At 34.6% G+C, this 19,035-nt stretch overlaps 1 protein-coding gene across 2 annotated transcripts; it reads right to left on the reverse strand.

The window, feature by feature from the left end:
- Window positions 1–832: 832 nt before the first annotated feature.
- On the reverse strand, window positions 833–18,081 carry LOC110034410 (josephin-like protein). 2 transcript variants are annotated; one of them, XM_020738678.1, is made up of 4 exons: window positions 17,929–18,081; window positions 17,737–17,842; window positions 17,504–17,651; window positions 833–1,560 (listed from the first exon to the last, which is right to left on the reverse strand). In XM_020738678.1, the coding sequence occupies exons 3-4, from the start codon at window positions 17,594–17,596 to the stop codon at window positions 1,102–1,104; spliced, it is 552 nt and encodes a 183-aa protein (XP_020594337.1). In that variant the 5' UTR covers window positions 17,597–17,651; window positions 17,737–17,842; window positions 17,929–18,081; the 3' UTR covers window positions 833–1,101. The 2 variants fall into 2 exon arrangements, with proteins under 2 accessions (XP_020594337.1, XP_020594343.1); XM_020738684.1 differs by lacking the exon at window positions 17,737–17,842.
- Window positions 18,082–19,035: the final 954 nt, after the last annotated feature.

Below are 19,035 nucleotides of genomic sequence, written 5' to 3' on the forward strand. Positions count from 1 at the left end.
AATATTTAGATTTATGTGTTAGATATGTAAATACACAAGAATGTGTGGTATGTGTGTAAGGATCTGTTTGGATCAGCTGCAACTTATTGAATAATCTGCTGATAAACTGATTAAAAATAATCTGCTAATAAATTATGTGCGGTTGCTATTAGAATTTTTTATTTTTTTGAAAAAGTCAGACAGCTGCCAGAAAACTGCTATCGCACTAAATAGGTGAGGTGTGAAAACACAGCGTTTTCAAAAAGCATAAACTACCAAAACGCAGTTTATCCAAACAGTCCAGGTTCGTTTTCAAAACACCACCGCACCAAATAAACTGCCCCAAACGGACCCTAAATTTTCCAAACAAAAATTTCCCCCACTTGTTATCTCATCCACTTACTCCTAAAACTTAGCCCTCCCATCTCACCTTATCTTGTGAGTTCTCTTTTAAATTTGTCTATTTTTTTTTAAGACATTTCTATAAATTCTTCTTCATATTCTCCTTTAAAAATAAAAATCAAGTCATCACATCAACGACAACTTTGGCGTTAACGGAGCAATGTCAGCGTTGCATAAACGAAATTTTAGATTTTAAAATTTTAACCTTAAAAATATTTAAATTTTTTACATGTTTTATAGTTTTTTCTTTACTTCAATTATGACCTTTAAATATACTAAATTTCTCTACAACTTACTCGTATCATGAAATAATATTTTTCATAAATAACTTAGTTCAAAATATATGCAGAACTTATCCTAAATTTAAGATTATGATACTCACACTAAGCAACAATGCAATATAATTTATAAGTTAAAGTTTATATACACATCAAAGAGAGTTTACATCAAATATAGAAGTCAATATATCATCAGCTACATGCCTCTAACTAAGCACCGACAAGGTTTTGAAGAAACATACAATCATATGCAGATTTTCGCTTTGATTATTTGCCTAACAATCCCGATTCCAACACAAATTTGCATGAGAAGCCCCAGACGTAAAATGCTTCCCCAAGAAAAACTAAAACAAACAGGAATTACAACCTTTTTTAGACACGTAAACTCAACCCAAAATTCCATCAGTTAAAAGTGCAAATGCAAATACCATGAAGACGGTTTTCAAAGTTTGTCATGAAAGATAACCAGAACTTCGCCACCCTGACCCATGGCTTGGTCCAGGAATCCAGTTAGCTCATCCAAATTTCGAAATGGCTTTGGCGAAGAAAGATCGCTGTCCAAGTTATACCAAATTCCATCGATGCATCGTATTGAAACCCAATGCCGGCCTCGCCAAAGTCCAGCGAATCGCCTCACAGGGATGTTAAGGAGAATACCGAGTAAAGTTGCAGAAGAAAGGTTAATCGAAGCTGAACTATTGCGATGATCATGCCAAACCACCTTTTTGTTCCGAGTCTCGAGCGCTGAGATTAGAACATTTACATCATAATTTCCTGTTAATTTGTTATGGTGAGTTTTAAAAATTACAGAAAGTGGAGTCCATCTTCCTTTGTCAGGATCATCATGATCAAGTTTTTCAGCAATTGAGTCTAATTCAGCTCGAGAGAAAGAGTCCTCTTTCTGTATCAGAAAATAGAATGAAACACATTAAAAGGTTGATTCTGTAAAATGTATAGCCTGCAACTTCCAGTAGAAATAAAAAGAATAGGATACAAAGAATTGTATGCAAAAGGATGTTAAAAAAGGCGAAAAAGCAACGCTCAAATATTTTGAAATGAGGCTGAGTTGCCTATTTATGATGAATATTAATATGCAAAAGTTGAGCTTAATGTTGCCAATGGATGACACGATATCCTTCAATAATATAAATTCTAAGATTAATGTTTGAAATGTAAATTAAAATTTCTATTTCAAAAATATGTAAAATGACACGATGTTTTGAAAGGTATTTATGAACTGTCAATGGAGGCATTATTTGTATGGATGGAAATGTGAAATATTCACTAGTAATCATGGGTTAAAATATATCTTTATATAAGAAAAAAAAACTTGAGGCAAAGAAGATGGTTTGAGTTGATTATAAATTATGATTTGAAAATACAATATTACCTAAAAAAACAAATATTACAGCCGATGCTTTAAGTTGAAAATCCACATGTATTGAAAGCACAATGATTATTCAATAACATGAGTTAATTAGAAAAATGGAAGCTTTGTAACTAGATGTCTAATTCTGTCCTCATTAGAATGTCTTCTTTGGAATTCTCTTTCTTAATATTAAATAAAACAGATGAGAGGACTTTTGTGTTATTTATATATTCTTTTCCAATTTTTTTCTCCTGATTTATACTCTCTTTATCTCATAGGGAATTTGTTTGTTTCTCAATTTGTTAACTTCAAATTTCTCAAGCTTTGTACATAGGGAATTTGTTTGTTTCTCAATTTGTTAACTTCAAATTTCTCAAGCTTTGTACATAGGGAATTTGTTTGTTTCTCAATTTGTTAACTTCAAATTTCAATATATATATATATATATATTGGTTTTTCAATATAAGTTAGATATATCTGCACCTCAATTTTATTTTATGGTACTCTTTGATTCACATTTGTAGCCAAAATACATGAACAACATCATATATATCTAACATATCTGCTAGCAATGCTTACCTATAGGCAATTTTACCAACTGTTTCTTATATATTCAATGTATATGTATTTGGGACTCAATTTCTCCCTTTGGCCGAATTTAACCGTGGGTTGGAATTTGAAAAATACAAAATCATTAACTTTAAACTCTACTATTTTATGATTTGATTTATAAAATTTCTGTTTAATGAGTTGAGCATCTTTAACTCCATTTGTACTGAATCTATTTTTTTTCCTATAGCCTTGTTAATTAAGTCTAGTCCCGTCAATTGCTTTCTCCAACTTTAAATCAACTTCATGGGGTTTTTCACTTTCTAACATATAATGCCTCATAAGGTTAGGACAATTAACGATTCGATTTTGAGCCAAGCGTGAGTCTGCTCAAAATCGGCTCAAAAAAACTTCGATCCAAAATTTTAGCTCGAGCTCGACTAATTTATTTTGATCAGATCTCGATCTGAGCCAAAATTTAAATCATTTTTTTAGCAATTAATGATCATTGAGTTAAATTTCTAACCCTAACATCACTAGAACTATTAACGATCCGATTTCAAGCCGAGCTAGGGTCGGCTTGAAAAAAATTTGATCCAAAATTGGGGTCGGCTTGAAAAAAAATTGATCCAAAATTTTGGCTCGTAGCCCGACTTGTTTATTTCGATTTGATATCGATCCAAGCCAAAATTAGAATCCATTTTTCGAGCAATTAATGATTTTCGAGCTACATTCACAGCCTTACATATGATGCCGTCTTTGTTATAAGTAAATTATATCATTTGAATGTGATGCTCTCAGTTGTTGCCAAAATTCAAAAATATAGTCTCAACATAGCTTCAATCACTGGAATGGTCCCTTCTATTTGGCCATCAACTTGTGGATAAAATGCAGCGCTGAGATGCAAGTTTATTCTCAAATTTTCATGAATGCTCTTTCACAATCTAGATGTAAATCTGCTATTCTTGTTTGATACTACCACTTTTGGAATGTCCTATAATCTAATAATTTTTCACAAAGAATTGTGTTAGCTTTCAACTAAATATGTTTGCTTGATTGGCAAACAATGAGTGGTCTTAATTAATTTGTCAGGTTACTCATATGTAATCATGCCTTTTGACTGGATTTGAAAACTCCTAGAACAAAATACATTAATAGATTGACAATTTTTTGTTTAGATACAAACTCAACTACATCCATTTTCACATCCCGAATTAAAATATTCATATCATTATGCATCTGGTACTCCTTGGATGAATGATATGACATGAGTGATTAATTTCTTATAAACTCTCTTGACTCAAACTAGGTCCCAGATATTTCATCAATAATAATTTTCTCTCTTTTCTGACTGAGTTTGCTCAACTAATTTCTGATAATCATTGCTAATTTTATTCACATTCTTTAAATTTTTTTTTTCTGAGGTTGGTTCACAATAATCATATGCTGAAAATCCTGTGTTATCAAATATTACAACCCCAAAAAAATACAAGGATAAGATCAAATTGCCAAAAAATTCATACCCAAATTTTGCACATAATGAAAATTTGCACATGCTGAAACTGAACAAAGGTAATTTCATAAAATTTTATTCTTTGAAATTATCAATTTAAAATATAGATCTATATGGTAATATTGCTATATTAGCAATTATAAATTAATTCCTTGATAACTTATTGTCCCATGTTTTATTAGAATTACTATTCAACAAAATAATATTACTGTAGCGAACATTATTAACGCACAGTAGATATTTTTATTTTCCATTCACAAAAGCAAGCAATGGAGGAATTAGAAAGGGACGGTTATGATGGTTTCTGGGCTAAGCTATTCAGTATTACTAATATTAATATATATGCCTAACACACTGAGGATCAAGAATTCTCAGTATTCTTATTCTCGTAATCAGTTAGCAAAAAAGAGCAAACAATAGCTTGGGTAGGGTTTGGCCAAAAGAGAGAACAAAAAGAAGAGGGGGAGGCTTGGGAAACTCTGATAAATCTGATTTTATTGCTTTTCTTTTGACAAATTGAGTTTGGCTTCGAGTTGTAGGTTTTAAAGCTTGAATAAAGAGAAACTTTTGAGGAGGAAAAAAAATGTTATTTTGAGGTTATTTTGAGTTAAAATTGTGTTGCTGAATAAGGAAAGGTTATAACTTTAAGGAATTATTGTTTATCTGGCTGTTTACAAAAGAACAAAGCTTTGAAACAATAAAAATATGGAGCTGTTCTGAGGATAATCCAATATTTGTGATAAGATAACTAAATATCTAATATAGAGTATTAGAATAATATAATATTAATATTCAGATTTCTGTATTAATTGCTTTGACTTACTTTTATTTACTTTCATTTTTCACTTTATTCTATTTTTATTTGTTTCCTTACTAGTAGATCCTGTAACGAGTATTTATACCTCTCCTTGCATCAATAAGAAAACATCTTAGATTATATTCTAACATGATATCAAAGTCAAGAATCTAACCCTAGCTGTCAGCTCTTCCTGCAGCTTTTCCCTGCATGATTTATTTCTGATTTTTTCCCTAGAGCCATTCATTCTCTTATGTGTTTCGTAATTTTAACCTTGTCGGTTCTTCTCCCAGCCACTCCCATAAACAGAAATCTGCTGCCCCCGTGGATACCAGTCATGGAATATCCAGTGTAGTTGTCTTCCATCCTGTGAAGCAGGCTCATGCAGATCAGAGGCAAATCCGACTCTTCCTGCTATTCCAGTAATAGAAATCTGATGAACTACAAGTTGAAATAGCAAGTATGAAGAGTTGAAGAAGAACCGGAGTAGTAGAGTTCTGTGGCTTATATTCCAATCAAATCAACTTTCCAACTCAGATACTGGCAATATTCCTACAAGCAACCAGAACTATACGATATCTCGACAACCTAACATCTCATTTGGCTCAATCGGAGTCACAACAGATTCCCCCAACATTAAGTCGTCATCAGAAGATGTTCTTGATTCCACCGGAGGGTCAATTCCAACCTCCATTCCTCTTAAGATCGAAGAACAACAAAACAACATGAACTTCTTGATTACATAACTTCTCCAATGGTCACAATCTGGGTCCTTATTCATCAAAGGAAGTAGAAAATTCGGTCATCTCACTGATGTGATTTGTGAACCTCTAAACATATGGAGCATACAAAGTGGAGAATTTCATGGTCATGTTGTGGTTGATCAACTCCGTGGATACTTCTATTTGTCGATCATATATGTTCTTTTCTTCCGCTAGTACAATCTGAACGGCAGTCCGTGATACCTACTAAGGTGTAGAGAATTTCAGCCAACTCTATGATGTATTTAAGAAAATATGTGAGGCAAAAAAGTATCGAGGGTCGCGACCCAGTATTACAATGATCTAGTTGCATTATGGATGGAATGCAACATGTATTATGTCTACATTTGGGAATCTACGGCTGACTGATCTCTCTTCCAGAAAATCGTCGATAAGGACCGCATGTTCCAATTTTTAACAAGCCTCAACAAAGCTTTTGATGAAGTCTGGGGCCATATCCTTGGTCGAGATCCTCTTCCTTGTACTCACACTGCTTTCACTGAGATTCGCCGCGAAGAGAGCCGCAGACTTGTCATGCTTGGTGCGTCCACTCCATATGTCGAAGCATCCCCCCATGGCCTCAAATAGTGCTCAATCTCGAGTTGGTCACCCCACTTGTGATTAATGTCACAAATCCATCCACACTCGTGATAAATGTTGGAAACTTTACGGGAAATTTGCATATAAACCTTCGACCAAATCTTGCACTGCCAAGGTTCTCGCTGCAGCTTTTAAATCCAACACAGTATAGCCGGCCTCTACCAAGAACAATATGGAATCCTTTAATTCTCTTAAAGTCAAATGAAGCACTTAATCAAGCTGTTTGAATCCAGTCCACTATTTCCGGCTCATAGACCTCCAACATTCATCAAAGTACCAATCCTATAACACTTACTTCTTTCGATTCAGGTGCAACAGACCGCATAACTAGAAGCTCTCAAGACTATTAAAATTGCTGACGGGTACCAAAGTTCCATTGTTAATAAAGGGTTTATTTTTTTAACAACAGATTTAACTCTAAAATCTGTGTTACATGTACCTCTGCTGAAGTGTAACATTTTATCTATCAGTAAGTTGACATATGACATTGATTGTGTTGCTCATTTTTCCTCTGATGTTTGTTTCTTTCAAGATCGTCGTTCGGGGGGACGATGATTGAAACTACCAAGCGGATAGGCGGGCTCTACTTCTTTCAAGAAAAAAGCACGGAGAACAATGATACTCCACTCAGTAATTGCAATTTATCTTGGTCCACTGAATGTCCCATTATGTTGTTCCACTGTCATTTGGGTTATTCTAGTTTTCAGTATCTAAAACAATTGTATCCATTGATGTTTACTAATAAAATTTCTTCTAATTTCAAATGCAAAATCTGTCAGCTAGCTAAACATCATTGGGTTTTTTACCCACCCCACAATTATACATTTTCCGCTCATTTCTCTCTTATTCACGGTGAATTATGGGGATCTTATCCCACTCCTAGCTACATCAATAAATGGTGGTTCCTCACCATGATTGATGACCACACTCAAATGAGTCTATATTTTAAAAGATAAATTTAAAGTTGTTGTCACTTTCAAAAATTTACACACCTTCATTTTGACCCAATTCAAAGCTCTTATTCAAGTCATTTGGATTGACATTAGTCATTAATTTTTTAACTCTATATTAAGAAAATTCTTGGTAAGGGCATCATTCATCATAGTTCGTCTACCAACACTCTTCAACAAAATGGAATAGCCGAGATAAAAAAACCAACATCTCATCGACGTCACTCGTTCCATTATGTTTCACTTTAATATCTCAAAGTGTTTCTGGAATGATCTCATTCTTATCGCCACTTATCTTATCAATAAAGTTCCCTAAAAAATTCATAACTTTCACACCCCTTTAGCCATCTTGAGATCGTGTTTTCCTAACAATCAAGTCTTCACCTTAGATCCCAAAATTTTTTGACACACGGCCTTTGTTCAGAACACAACCCCAACTCGACGTAAACTTGATCCCGAGTTAATAAAATGTGTTTTCCTCAGATATTTTGCCGCCAAAAGAGTATCGGCGCCTTAACCCTACCACAAATAAGCTTTATGTGAGTGTTAGTGTCTCCTGTTTTGAAAGTGTTTACTACTTTTCTCACTCGGCCTCCAATGAGAGGGAGCTAGAGTTCTTGGACACTGTTCCTCACCCTAACCTTGTGGATGTTCCCCCCTCGTCACCTACCAATAAGGAGCCCTATATCCCTTTGGTTCTACTAGTACATCCTCCCACTCTCCGCGTCTATACTCGACGCACTCATTCTGAAGCACCTACTCTTAGAGCAAACTGGACCCTAAATCCCCCGAACAACATCCCCAACACTGCTCCTATTCCAAATGAGGAAGTTAGTTCCTCTAGTAAGGTACATAATCAGATAGACTCTTATCACAAGGCAAACTATGTCTCTTTTCGCAGATTATCACCAACCTACACAGCATTTGTTATGGCTCTGACCAATCATCAGCTTCCATCTACTATTGAGGTTTCCTTAGCAGATCCAGCCTGAAAAGCTGTTGTCATAGAGGAGGTGAATGACCTTCAACGGAACCATACTCGGGACATTGTTAATCTTCTAAGGGGCAAGAAAACGGTGGGATGTCGATGGATTTTTAGCATCAAGTTTAAATCTGATGGATCCTTTGAACGTAACAAGACACAGATGACCGCCAAAGTGTACTCACAGACCTACGGAATTGACTACGAGGAGATATTTGCTCCGATTGCTAAATTAAACACCATTCGGGTCTTCTCATCCTTTGCAGTGAATTTGAATTGTTATTCCAGCTTGATGTCAAGAATGTGTTCCTGAATGACGATCTTACCGAGGAGGTTTATCACTCTTTCTCCAGTTTTGACTCCCATTGTCTTCCAAGGGCAAGTATGTAGACTGCGAAAATCTCTATATGGATTGAAGCAATCAACACGGGCACGATATAGGAAATTCACAAAGGTGGTGGTAGGCCATGGATTTACTCAGGCACAATCAAACCACACTCTCTTCTTCTGGCATTCCTCCAACGACCATATAGTTATCCTTATTGTCCATGTTGACGATATTGTTCTCACAGGTAATGATCTACCAGCATTAGAGTATTTGAAAGACATTCTTATTGCTTCCTTTGAAATGAAGGACTTGGGATCCCTTTGGTACTTCTTATGCATGGAAGTTGCTCGGTCATCTCAAAGTATTTGTCTGTCTCAACGAAAATATGTGATTGATCTTTTGATAGAGAACAATCTTCTTCTGTACAAACCAATGACTATTCGGATGGATCCAAATGAAAAACTTCTTGATGTTCCTATGTTATTCCTGTAAACAAGACTCGCTATCAGCGTATTGTGGGGAACTCATCTACTTTGCCCATACACGCCCAACACATGTCATACAATTGGTACTATCAGTCAATCCATGCATGATCCCTATGAGAACCACCTCCAAGTTGTACACCGGATTTAGGGGTGTAAACGAGCCGAACATGAGCGAGCCCAGACATAGCTCATGTTCGGTTCGTTTATATTTCGAACTCAAAAAATGTGTTCGTGTTTGGCTCGTTTGTTTAAAGAGTCGAATACGTCTGTTCACGAACAAAGAGTCGTTTTGACAACCCTAATCACGTAACCCTAACATGTTAAGGGTTGGAGCAAAATTTAAAGATTATTGTTTATACTAAAAAATCATTAGAATCTAATTTAATAATTTTTATTCTACTTTTTTAATTAATACTTTTAATTGATTATAAATCTTTGTGGTCTTGTAGTCAATTAAATTTTTAAAAAAATACTACTCATCAATACATACATACATATATATATATATGGTAATATTGCCCTCAGGTCAAGAGTTTGATCCTACCGTAGCACGGTGGCTCTGGAATTTTAGGCACATGGCGCGGACTCTCATCATGGAGCCAAAAAACGCATTAGAAATCGATATTTGGGTCTTTGTCAAATGTCGATTTACATTTTAATATATATATATATATATATATATGAAAAGCCCAAGCGCTGTTTGTATTTAAAAGCTGATTGTATTTAAATAGAAAAGGATACATAAAAGTTGTATGAGAAAAGCCCAAAAGAGACACTCTACCATACGATATAGGTACAGTAATACCCCCACAAAAAGATACAGATAGACTCAAAAAAATGTAAAACAAATTTAAAACATGCAGTAAACAAGTAGCTAGGGATGAGCCAGTTTATTCCTGCCTCTTACTCTAGTTTTAGGAGCGGACCCAGATAAAAAACTTTGAAGAGTCGTGTCTTTGTCAGGAGGTGTCTTTGTCAGGAGTCACCAAGTCACCAAAGTATCATCCATTAAGTTTCCAAGTTGAAGTGAGCCCCCAGCATTCTTCCACCGAAAAGTGTAAACCTGTCATTCTTCATCTGAAGACTGGATCATGTGATCCTCGATCTGATTTGATGTTAGCACCGCAGTAGGAGAAAAGACGGTCGTTGCCCCCGCGATAGGTTCCAGTGTATGTGAAGTGTGAGTTGTTACCTCTGCACCTGATGCTTCCTGAATATGAGCTGCGGGACTATCTTAATTTTCAGTTTGAACATTATTCGTTCTAGAATTGTCTGGAGAAGGGATCCCAAAGACAGATACCAACTTCTGTCTCGTGGTGATTTCTTCCTCAGGTTGACTGTCATCAGGTTTGCTGGGAGCACGTTCAGGCACATGAGGTGCACTAATAGTATGTTTCTGCTTTTGACTATTGGTTCTCAACTGTGGGTGCAATCTGAAACACTTCTCTTGTGGGTGTCCAAACATCTGCAATGCTTGCAGTAGTCTGGTTTTTGTTCCATAATGATTTTTTGCCAATAACAATTGTGAGCATATCCAAGTCCAGACTTCTTCTACATCTGGTAGTTTAATATTTCGTTCAATCAAAATCCTTGCAAATGAACTGTAGGTAAGTCTACCTACAAAGGTTTTTTAAGGATAGTCCCAATTACATATAAGACAGGTAGGTCAAAGAAATGAAGCTTGAGTTCAGGTAATGAAAATCAGGTAGGTGCAATTGGGGGTTCTTGATTGAGATCAAAATTGGGGGTCCATTTAAGCAATTTCGTATGTTTGCCCTCAATTGTGATGAATTTCTTTGAGAAAATCATCGAGTAAACTGTATCATAACATGCCTTCTGTCGAAATTACCCATCTGTTAGTCCCCAACCAGTTTGAAATCTTCAAAAACTTTTCTGATGATCTCTATCTTAGGGCAACCTAATTGGAACTTTCTAACTAGTGTCAATTTGTATTTTCCTGCACGAGTTAAAATTTCAGCGTCAAAAAAGAAAATTGCTGGTTTGCCCGCCTTTTTCTCTATTTTTTTTATGAGATTGCAATCGCCATTTCCTACAACAGAATCATGGTAAATCTGCGAAAATACTGCACTATCTATGAGGTGAAAAACGGAGCTGCGTTTGTGAACCACTGTAGCATATGAGGGTTTGGCGGGGTTATCGCCAGCGTAGGAAAGCCCTAGGCCATTACCGCAGCCAGTGCCAACCTGCAGCACAGTGAGAAGTTGCACAAGTGTCGAACGGCTTTGTCGCAGACGGCAGAGGCAGAGCCAAGAAGACTGGGCAGCTCTGTCGCAGAGGAGACAAGGCAGAAGCAGGAAGGTATCGAGCGGTTGAGCGGCTTTGTAGCAGACGAGACGCAGCAGAGCAGGAAGGTGTCGAGCGGCTCTGTCGCAGACGAGACGCAGGCAGAAGCTGTCGAGCGGCCCTGTCACAGACAAGACGCAGGCATGAAGACGACCGCAGCACTGTCGCTAGACGAAACGCGAACACAAACGCGAGACAACGCAAATGAAAGCAAACGACGTCGGTAAATCCAGAAGTTGAAAGACACTAGGGTTCGCCATGGGGCGAAACCCTAACAGAGCGGAACGGCGACATGATCTATAATATATATATATATATATATTGAGTAGTATTTTGAGTCAAAATGAGTCGAACACGAACGAAAAAATCTTTGTTTGTTTTGTTCGTGTTCGACTCGTTAACTTAACGAACGAGCAAAACACGAGCTTATTAACAACGAGCCATTTTGGCAGCCCTAACCAGATTCTCTACTATTTAAAAGACATACCAGGCTCAAGTTTGTTTTCTTCTTGCCACACCTCTCATTCTATTGTAGTTTATACAGACGCATATTGGGTCGGGTCCATCCATGGTCAGTGATCTACCTCGGGATGGCAAACCCGATCATGTGAAAAAGCAAAGAGTCTGTAATTGCTCAGAGCAGTTCGGAAGCCAAATTTTAGTATGTCCCTAGGAATTTCTGAAGCTCTCTAGTTACGCATCATACTCTAAGAACCACGTATGACAGTCTCCGCTCCGCCACATTTCTGTAATAACAAGGCTGTCATTAGCATCACACCAAGCATATTAAGAATGATTGTCACTTCATTAAGAAAAAACTCGAGTCCGGGGAAATTTGTGTTCCGTTTATGTCATCTAATGACCAATTGACAAATATTCTCACATAAAATCTTCCTAGGCCACTGTTCCATGATTTCAAATCCAAGTTGAACATGACTGACATCTATGTTTCAACTTGAGGAGGTTATTAAAATATTAGAATATTAATATTCTGATTTCTATATTAATTGCTTTTATTTACTTTACTTTTTCCTTTTATTCTATTTTTTTTTATTTCCTTTGCATCAATAAGAAAACATCTTGGGTTCTATTCTAACATCGGGAGTAATTTTACTATGATTAAATTGAACTTTTATGTCCATGTTAGTAAAACTTCTTCATAATTGGGCATTTTTGTAGTATCTAATTTCAATGAGAAGCATAATGCACTGAAAATGTACATTTATATAAAAAATTGCATGCCAATTTCCAATTGTACAGATTATGTAATTATTATGCAAACCAATTAGTTGATTTTTTGACTCAATTTTTTTTAGGAGGAAAAAAATGTTATTTTGAGGTTATTTGGAGTTAAAATTGTCTTGCTGAATAAGGAATTGTTATAGCTTGAAGAAATTATTGTTTATCTGGCAGTTTACAAAAGAACAAAGCTTTGAAAAAACAAAAATATGGAGCTGCTCTGAGGAGAATCCAATATTTGTGAGGAGATAACTAAATCTCTAATATAGAGAGTAAATTTGTTATGATTAAATTGAACTTTTATACCCATGTTAGTAAAAATTCTTCATATTGGGCATGTTTGTAGTATCTAATTTTAATGAGAAGCTTAATGCATTGAAAATGTTCATTTATATAAAATAATTGCAAGTTAATTTCCAATTGTACAAATTATATGATTATTACGCAAAGCAATTTGTTGATTTTTCTACTCAATAACTATCCATGAATGCCTCTAGTGACCCTTTTATCAATCAATGACCAATATTGTTGCTAGCTATGAATCTAGTTTTGTTCCTTGTACATTACATGAGTTACGAACTTGGATTCTCAAGGACAACATTGCAAAAATTAGTCGGAAGTTAGAAGAGTATAAAAGGCTTGGAAACACAAAGTTGGATAGAAAGAAAAAGGGAAAACGCTGACTAAATTCCTTGTTGATAACCCTACCAGTACATTATTCTTAAGATCTATGGCTGCATTTGATGCTGTTAAAAATGTTGAATTATAATTCCATTATTTCGATACAAGTGATTGAAGTAGTAGGAGAAAAAAACGTTGAACAAATCATGAGAGATAATGGATCCATATTAGGAGATGTTGGAAAATTAAAGATTCACTAAAGCACCCTTGCTAGGTGTATCAATTCAAGTCAGTTCAAGAGACAAGGTTTGAATTAGACCCAAAATACAGTCAAACAGAATATGCTTAACCCAAACCAAAATCATTTATTATACGGGTTGAAAAACTAGAGTCAAACTGAATCAACCAGAACACAACTCGTCTAAGTTATTATATGGGTTTGGGTCAAGTTGAACATGACCTGTTTGACCTTATTATTTTATATGTTTTTCTTTGGTTTTGGATAACCCAAGTTGAAAATGACCAGAATATGTATAAATACGCCAAGTTCTATTAAGTTTTGTTTAATGACTCGGGTTTAAGTTGACCCGAATCTACCAAAACATGAACCCAAACCATTAATTATGTGGGTAAAAAATACTAGACTAATACCCAATCTATATAATATTTGTGTCAACCAGAACTACAATTTTTTTAATTGTGTTCATTTAAAATTGTAAAATTAGATCTTAAGTTAATACAATTAACGCTTACAATTTTCCACCATACTTCTAATCCAAAAAAGTGTTTAATCCTTATATCTATGTTTTCCTTGGAGTTTGGTGTTCTAGTAAATTGGCTAAATGGCTAGAAGGAATAAAATTTAGAGCCACTATAATGCCTGATCCATATCTTTGTGGTCATCGTGTATACAGCATGAGTGTCATTCCTTTCATAAGTGTTTCGAGTGAAAATGATTAAAAAAAAGGGCTATAAATGAGTTATATTTACGAAGTGAAAAATTTGAAAAAATAAAAGATTGCTTCTAACTACTTAAATAATTAAGAGAATTATGCCAATATCTGAAAGCAAATTGACAATAAATCAACGAATAAGATTTATTAACCAATATAGACAATTGGCTTTTTAATTAAACCCTCAAATTTGCTATGAATTCAGTTTTCCTAAAGATAAAGAAGTGAAGCAAAGTTAGTTAAATACATGGAAAGAATGTTACAGTGAAGACTGCCTTAAAGCAGATGTTTGGTTGGATCTATATGACCGTTTAAGAGGTGAATTTGATGGTGAAGTTGTCATGAATTCAAAACTTTACGTAACAAATACAAGCTCATTTCTCAGCCTTAATTAAAACTCTTTACATTTATAAACTCCAGAGATCACACAAACACAATTCGTTCCTTCTGTATTGATAATGGTATTCTTCATCGAATATTACATCCCTATACATCTCACCAAAAGAATGTTGTTGAATACAAACTTCACCATTTGCTTGACGTTGCCCAAACTTTGATTCCTCAACCTTTTTGATGAGGATGCAGTTTTAACTTCAATGTTTTGGAAATGATATCGCCATCTGCATCCCAAAAAACTCATATCTTACTCCAGGGATTTTGAGTGTCTTCGATTTGCTCCATTTTTCGACCTAGCAAACTCATCATTGAGGCTATTTGCTGTATCATTTTGTGGTTTACTTATATTAAAAAAGGCTACCAATTTTTTGAACATATTACCACGGCTTTTTCCTTGAAATCTATCTATATTTTCTTTTCCATCTTTCATTATGCCATCCTCTTCTCTTATTCATATTCCTCCTATAGCTTCCCATCCCTCATCTCCACCCTTAAGTATATACATGATGAACTTGCCCTCCTACAACAACATTACTTCCACCAACTTTGTTAGAAGCGAACAACTATCCAAGTATTGATGAATTTTTTCATCTTTAATTGTTTATTACTCTTCAAAGAAAAAAAAGGTTCCATCACTTATCAGCCCATCCAATCTTATATGATTGTTGATCATCTTTCTACCTATTTTGACATTTTGACTCGTTTTTATCCTTTGTTTCTATGCCCAGAACATACCAGAAAGTCCTACAGAATAATTGGTGAAAATAAGTAATGAATAATGAAATGCACCTCCTACTAGATAGATATACATGAATCTTGTTCCCTCTCCTCATGGGATTAAGTAAGTCATCTATTGTTTGGTTTATAATATAATATTTCATCTTGCTCATACTACTGATCGCTACAAGACTAGTTTACTTGCCAAAGGGTTCGCTGAAGTTTAGGGGATTGGATATCTTGAAACCTCACCAGTTGCCAAACTCAACTCTATTCATCTTCTGTTGTTTAACAACAATAATCAGGACTGTTCCCACCTGTAAATAGGTTTGAATAATGTCCTCTTGTATGACAATCTCACTGAACACATGAATATAGAATAATTACTAAGGTATATACTTTAAGGGAAACTAAAGCATGTAAACACAAAGAAGTGGTCCACATCTAAAACATACTCCTCGAGCACGGTTTAGCAAATTTGTTAAGTTTTGTCCAAGACTAGTCTCTGAAGCAACACTTGCTATCACTCCTTTGCTTTGCCTACTTCATCAAGCTTTGTTATCTTAACTACAACTGTAGATATTATTTTACATATCGGAAGTCATGAAAAAAAAATTTAAATAAAAACTATCTACAAAATCTTTTCAAAGAAAAGGTTTGGGCCACCAAAAATATTTTTTGGAGATCCAATTCACATATAACAAATAAGATGTTTTCATGTCTTAAATGAAATATACAATTGAGTTTCTAGAAAAGAACGAGCTTTTAAGTTGCAAGCCTAATAACACTCCTATTGATTCTCCAAAGGCTAGCAAGGAAGAACGAATCTTAATGAATCTCTGAAGGTAACATTTGTTATCAAAGATAAATAGGAAGTTGAAATACTAATGATAACCCGACCAAATATCACATTCACAGTTGAAATAAGAAGTCAATTTATGCAAAATAGAAATGTTAAAGTATACTCTCATGTTGATTATGTTGGCTCAATAGAAGAAAAAAGTAAACCTCAAAATATTGTGTCTTTATTCGAGGCAAAATTGAGGTTTGAAGCAAGATAGAGCTATGATGCCTTCTACAGGTGAAATGATGAGAAAATTCTAGGAGAATTCAATGTTTCAATCACTCAATCTATGACATTATTTAAGGATAATCATAATAAGATTTGCATTAGCAATCACAAAGAATATTGAAGTAGATTGTCACTTCATTCGAAATGATGTTCTAGCTAAAAAAAAAATTAATACTCCTCATAAAACAAATTTTGATAAAGTCGCATATATCCTAGCCAAAGCTCAATATCATCTATCTTTCTCTTATTTTTGTAAAAAACTAGAGGCACTATATGCCCAAAATTGAAGAAGAGAGTTGAAGCAACGGTAGATAACTATACTAAATTGGTACTTATCAAAATATATGTTTTAAAGTCATATTAATGAGGATATAATTCCCATTTATGTGTTTACTCTTTTGTACTTGTATACCTAAAGACTCACAAGTTTTCCTCCTCTAGCAATGTTGAAAATATGATTTATAAATCATTTTGAGCAACTTTTATTTATGTAAGCTTAGGTCCACTCATTTTTCTTCTTAATCCCCTGACAATAATTTCATCAACTAGTTTAACAAGCATATTATTTATCCTTCAGTGCATGTGTACAAATGACTTACATATATTTGTAATTATCTTATATTAAGTTGATGTCACTCTTACATTTACTCCAATATGAATATTTCTTAATTTAACTTTTACAATTTTTCCATGCATCCACTTTAACATTCTCTTTTTTGTCACACTCAACTTAGATATGAATGATTTATCAAATCCATATAGCATTGCTAGCAGCTGAACTGCGATTTTATAAAATTTAAATTTAAGCCTTTATGCTATATTCTTAACACACCCTAAAGCAATTCCCCATCTAGTCACCCCACCTTAAATATTTCAAGTGAAAGGCGAAAATCAACATTTTGGTTGTTCACTAAGTGCTAGTATATAACTCAATTTTGGCAATAACAACTTTTATGGAGCTTTTCATGATTTAAGAAAAAAAATTGATGAAACAAAGAGCTAGTATATAATGCAATTTCGACAATAACAACAAGAGTAGTGCTTTTCATGATTTTCAAAAAATATTTGATGCAGATTTAAAATTATCCAAAACAATAAGTGGAGTAAAATTTTCTTAGTAAGGACACTGTAACTTGGAGCATATATATTGATCAGAAAAATTCATGCCAGAAATAGATGCAGCTATGAACTTCATCTATGGATGATTACCTGGAGAAGATTATTGAGCGCATGCAACAGACAGAACTGCAATCTCTGTCTCTCATGGTAGACACTTCCATCCTCCATACGAAAAGCCTTCATTCAAAACTACAATTGCTAGGTCCTACAAATCTCTCCCATACAAGGCCAAGCTAGCCTACAATATAATGGTAGCAAAATTAACGAAAATAAATATCATAAGAAATTGTAGCAACTAGCAACATAGGAGAGTAGTAACAAACTGAAGTTGCAACAAGGTTTTGCAGAACAAGAGGTGCTTTTCACAAATAATGCCTTTGGATTCCGCAATCAGCACGGATGAAGCAGAATAATATCAGTTTTTGAATTCTAGGGATTTGGAATGTAGGTGTTAGGGTTCGTTTCATGAAATGTTTATGCAGCAATTGGGGCTTATAACAGTAGAAAAGAATCACCTGAGAATGGAGGAAGATAAAGCTCGGCTCTCTCAGATAGAGAGGCTGCTCGAGCGACAAACCGAAACTGTGGAGATTAGGGAATGAAAGTTGTGAAAAGAGGATGCCGGATGAAAGGGAAGTCCCCGTCCCGGTCCCAGGCTGATATCCTTATCAACAAAATAAAAATACTAATAATAAATCTCTTCCATCTCAACATTTTATATATATAATCTTTGTATATGCAAGAGAAGTCCCCGTCCCGGTCCCGAAAAAATATTAAATCAGTACTAGCACGCATTTAAAAACTAAACTTACTTAGCTAATCAAATCACGTCACCACATCTTGTGTGATAGAGTAAAAAAAAACGGCACAATAATATGGGGAATATTTTCCCTTATATTATTAATGTGTTATTGCGCGTTATTCATGTGTTATTGTGTTATTATAACATCAATGTGTGTGTATTTATGTATGTGTGTGTGTATGTATATGTATGTATGTATGTTTATACATACATACATATATATCTATATATATATGTCTATACATGCATACATACACACACATACACACACACACATACACACACACACTGACACAATAAAAAGTGAATAACACACAATAACACTTGAATAACACAGAAATGTATGCATGCATGCATGCATGCATGCATGTGTGTGTATATGTGTGTGTATGTATGTATGTATGCATGTGTGTGTGTGTGAATGTATGTATGCATGCATGCATGTGTGTGTGTCTATATATATATATATATACATACATATATGTATACAAATATATATATATATATATACATACATATGTATGCATGTATATATACATACATATATATGTATACATCCATACATCTATAGGTATGTCAGAGGCTATTATACGACTGTGTCGCACAGGTATCGTGGCGTGATTTCATTGGTTACGCACTTTACTCTACGTGCGTAGTACTGATGTAATATTTTTTCCCCGATCCCAGGCTGATATCCTTATCAACAAACTAAAAATACTAATAATAAATCTCTTCGTTCTCAACATTTTATGTATATAATCTATGTATATGTATGTATGTATGTACGTATGTATGTGTATATGTATGTATGTATGTATTT

This window comes from Phalaenopsis equestris, unplaced genomic scaffold (genome assembly GCF_001263595.1).
Source record: "Phalaenopsis equestris unplaced genomic scaffold, ASM126359v1 Scaffold000002, whole genome shotgun sequence".
Taxonomy (NCBI): Eukaryota; Viridiplantae; Streptophyta; class Magnoliopsida; order Asparagales; family Orchidaceae; genus Phalaenopsis; species Phalaenopsis equestris.

Coding starts and splice junctions, on each gene's coding strand:
- LOC110034410 (XM_020738684.1), bottom strand. CDS start 17,596: ATGAAGGCTTTTCGTATGGAGGATGGAAGTGTCTACCATGAGAGACAG. Junction 1,561..17,503: donor CGCTCAATAATCTTCTCCAG/GTAATCATCCAT, acceptor TTTCTGATACAG/AAAGAGGACTCTTTCTCTCG.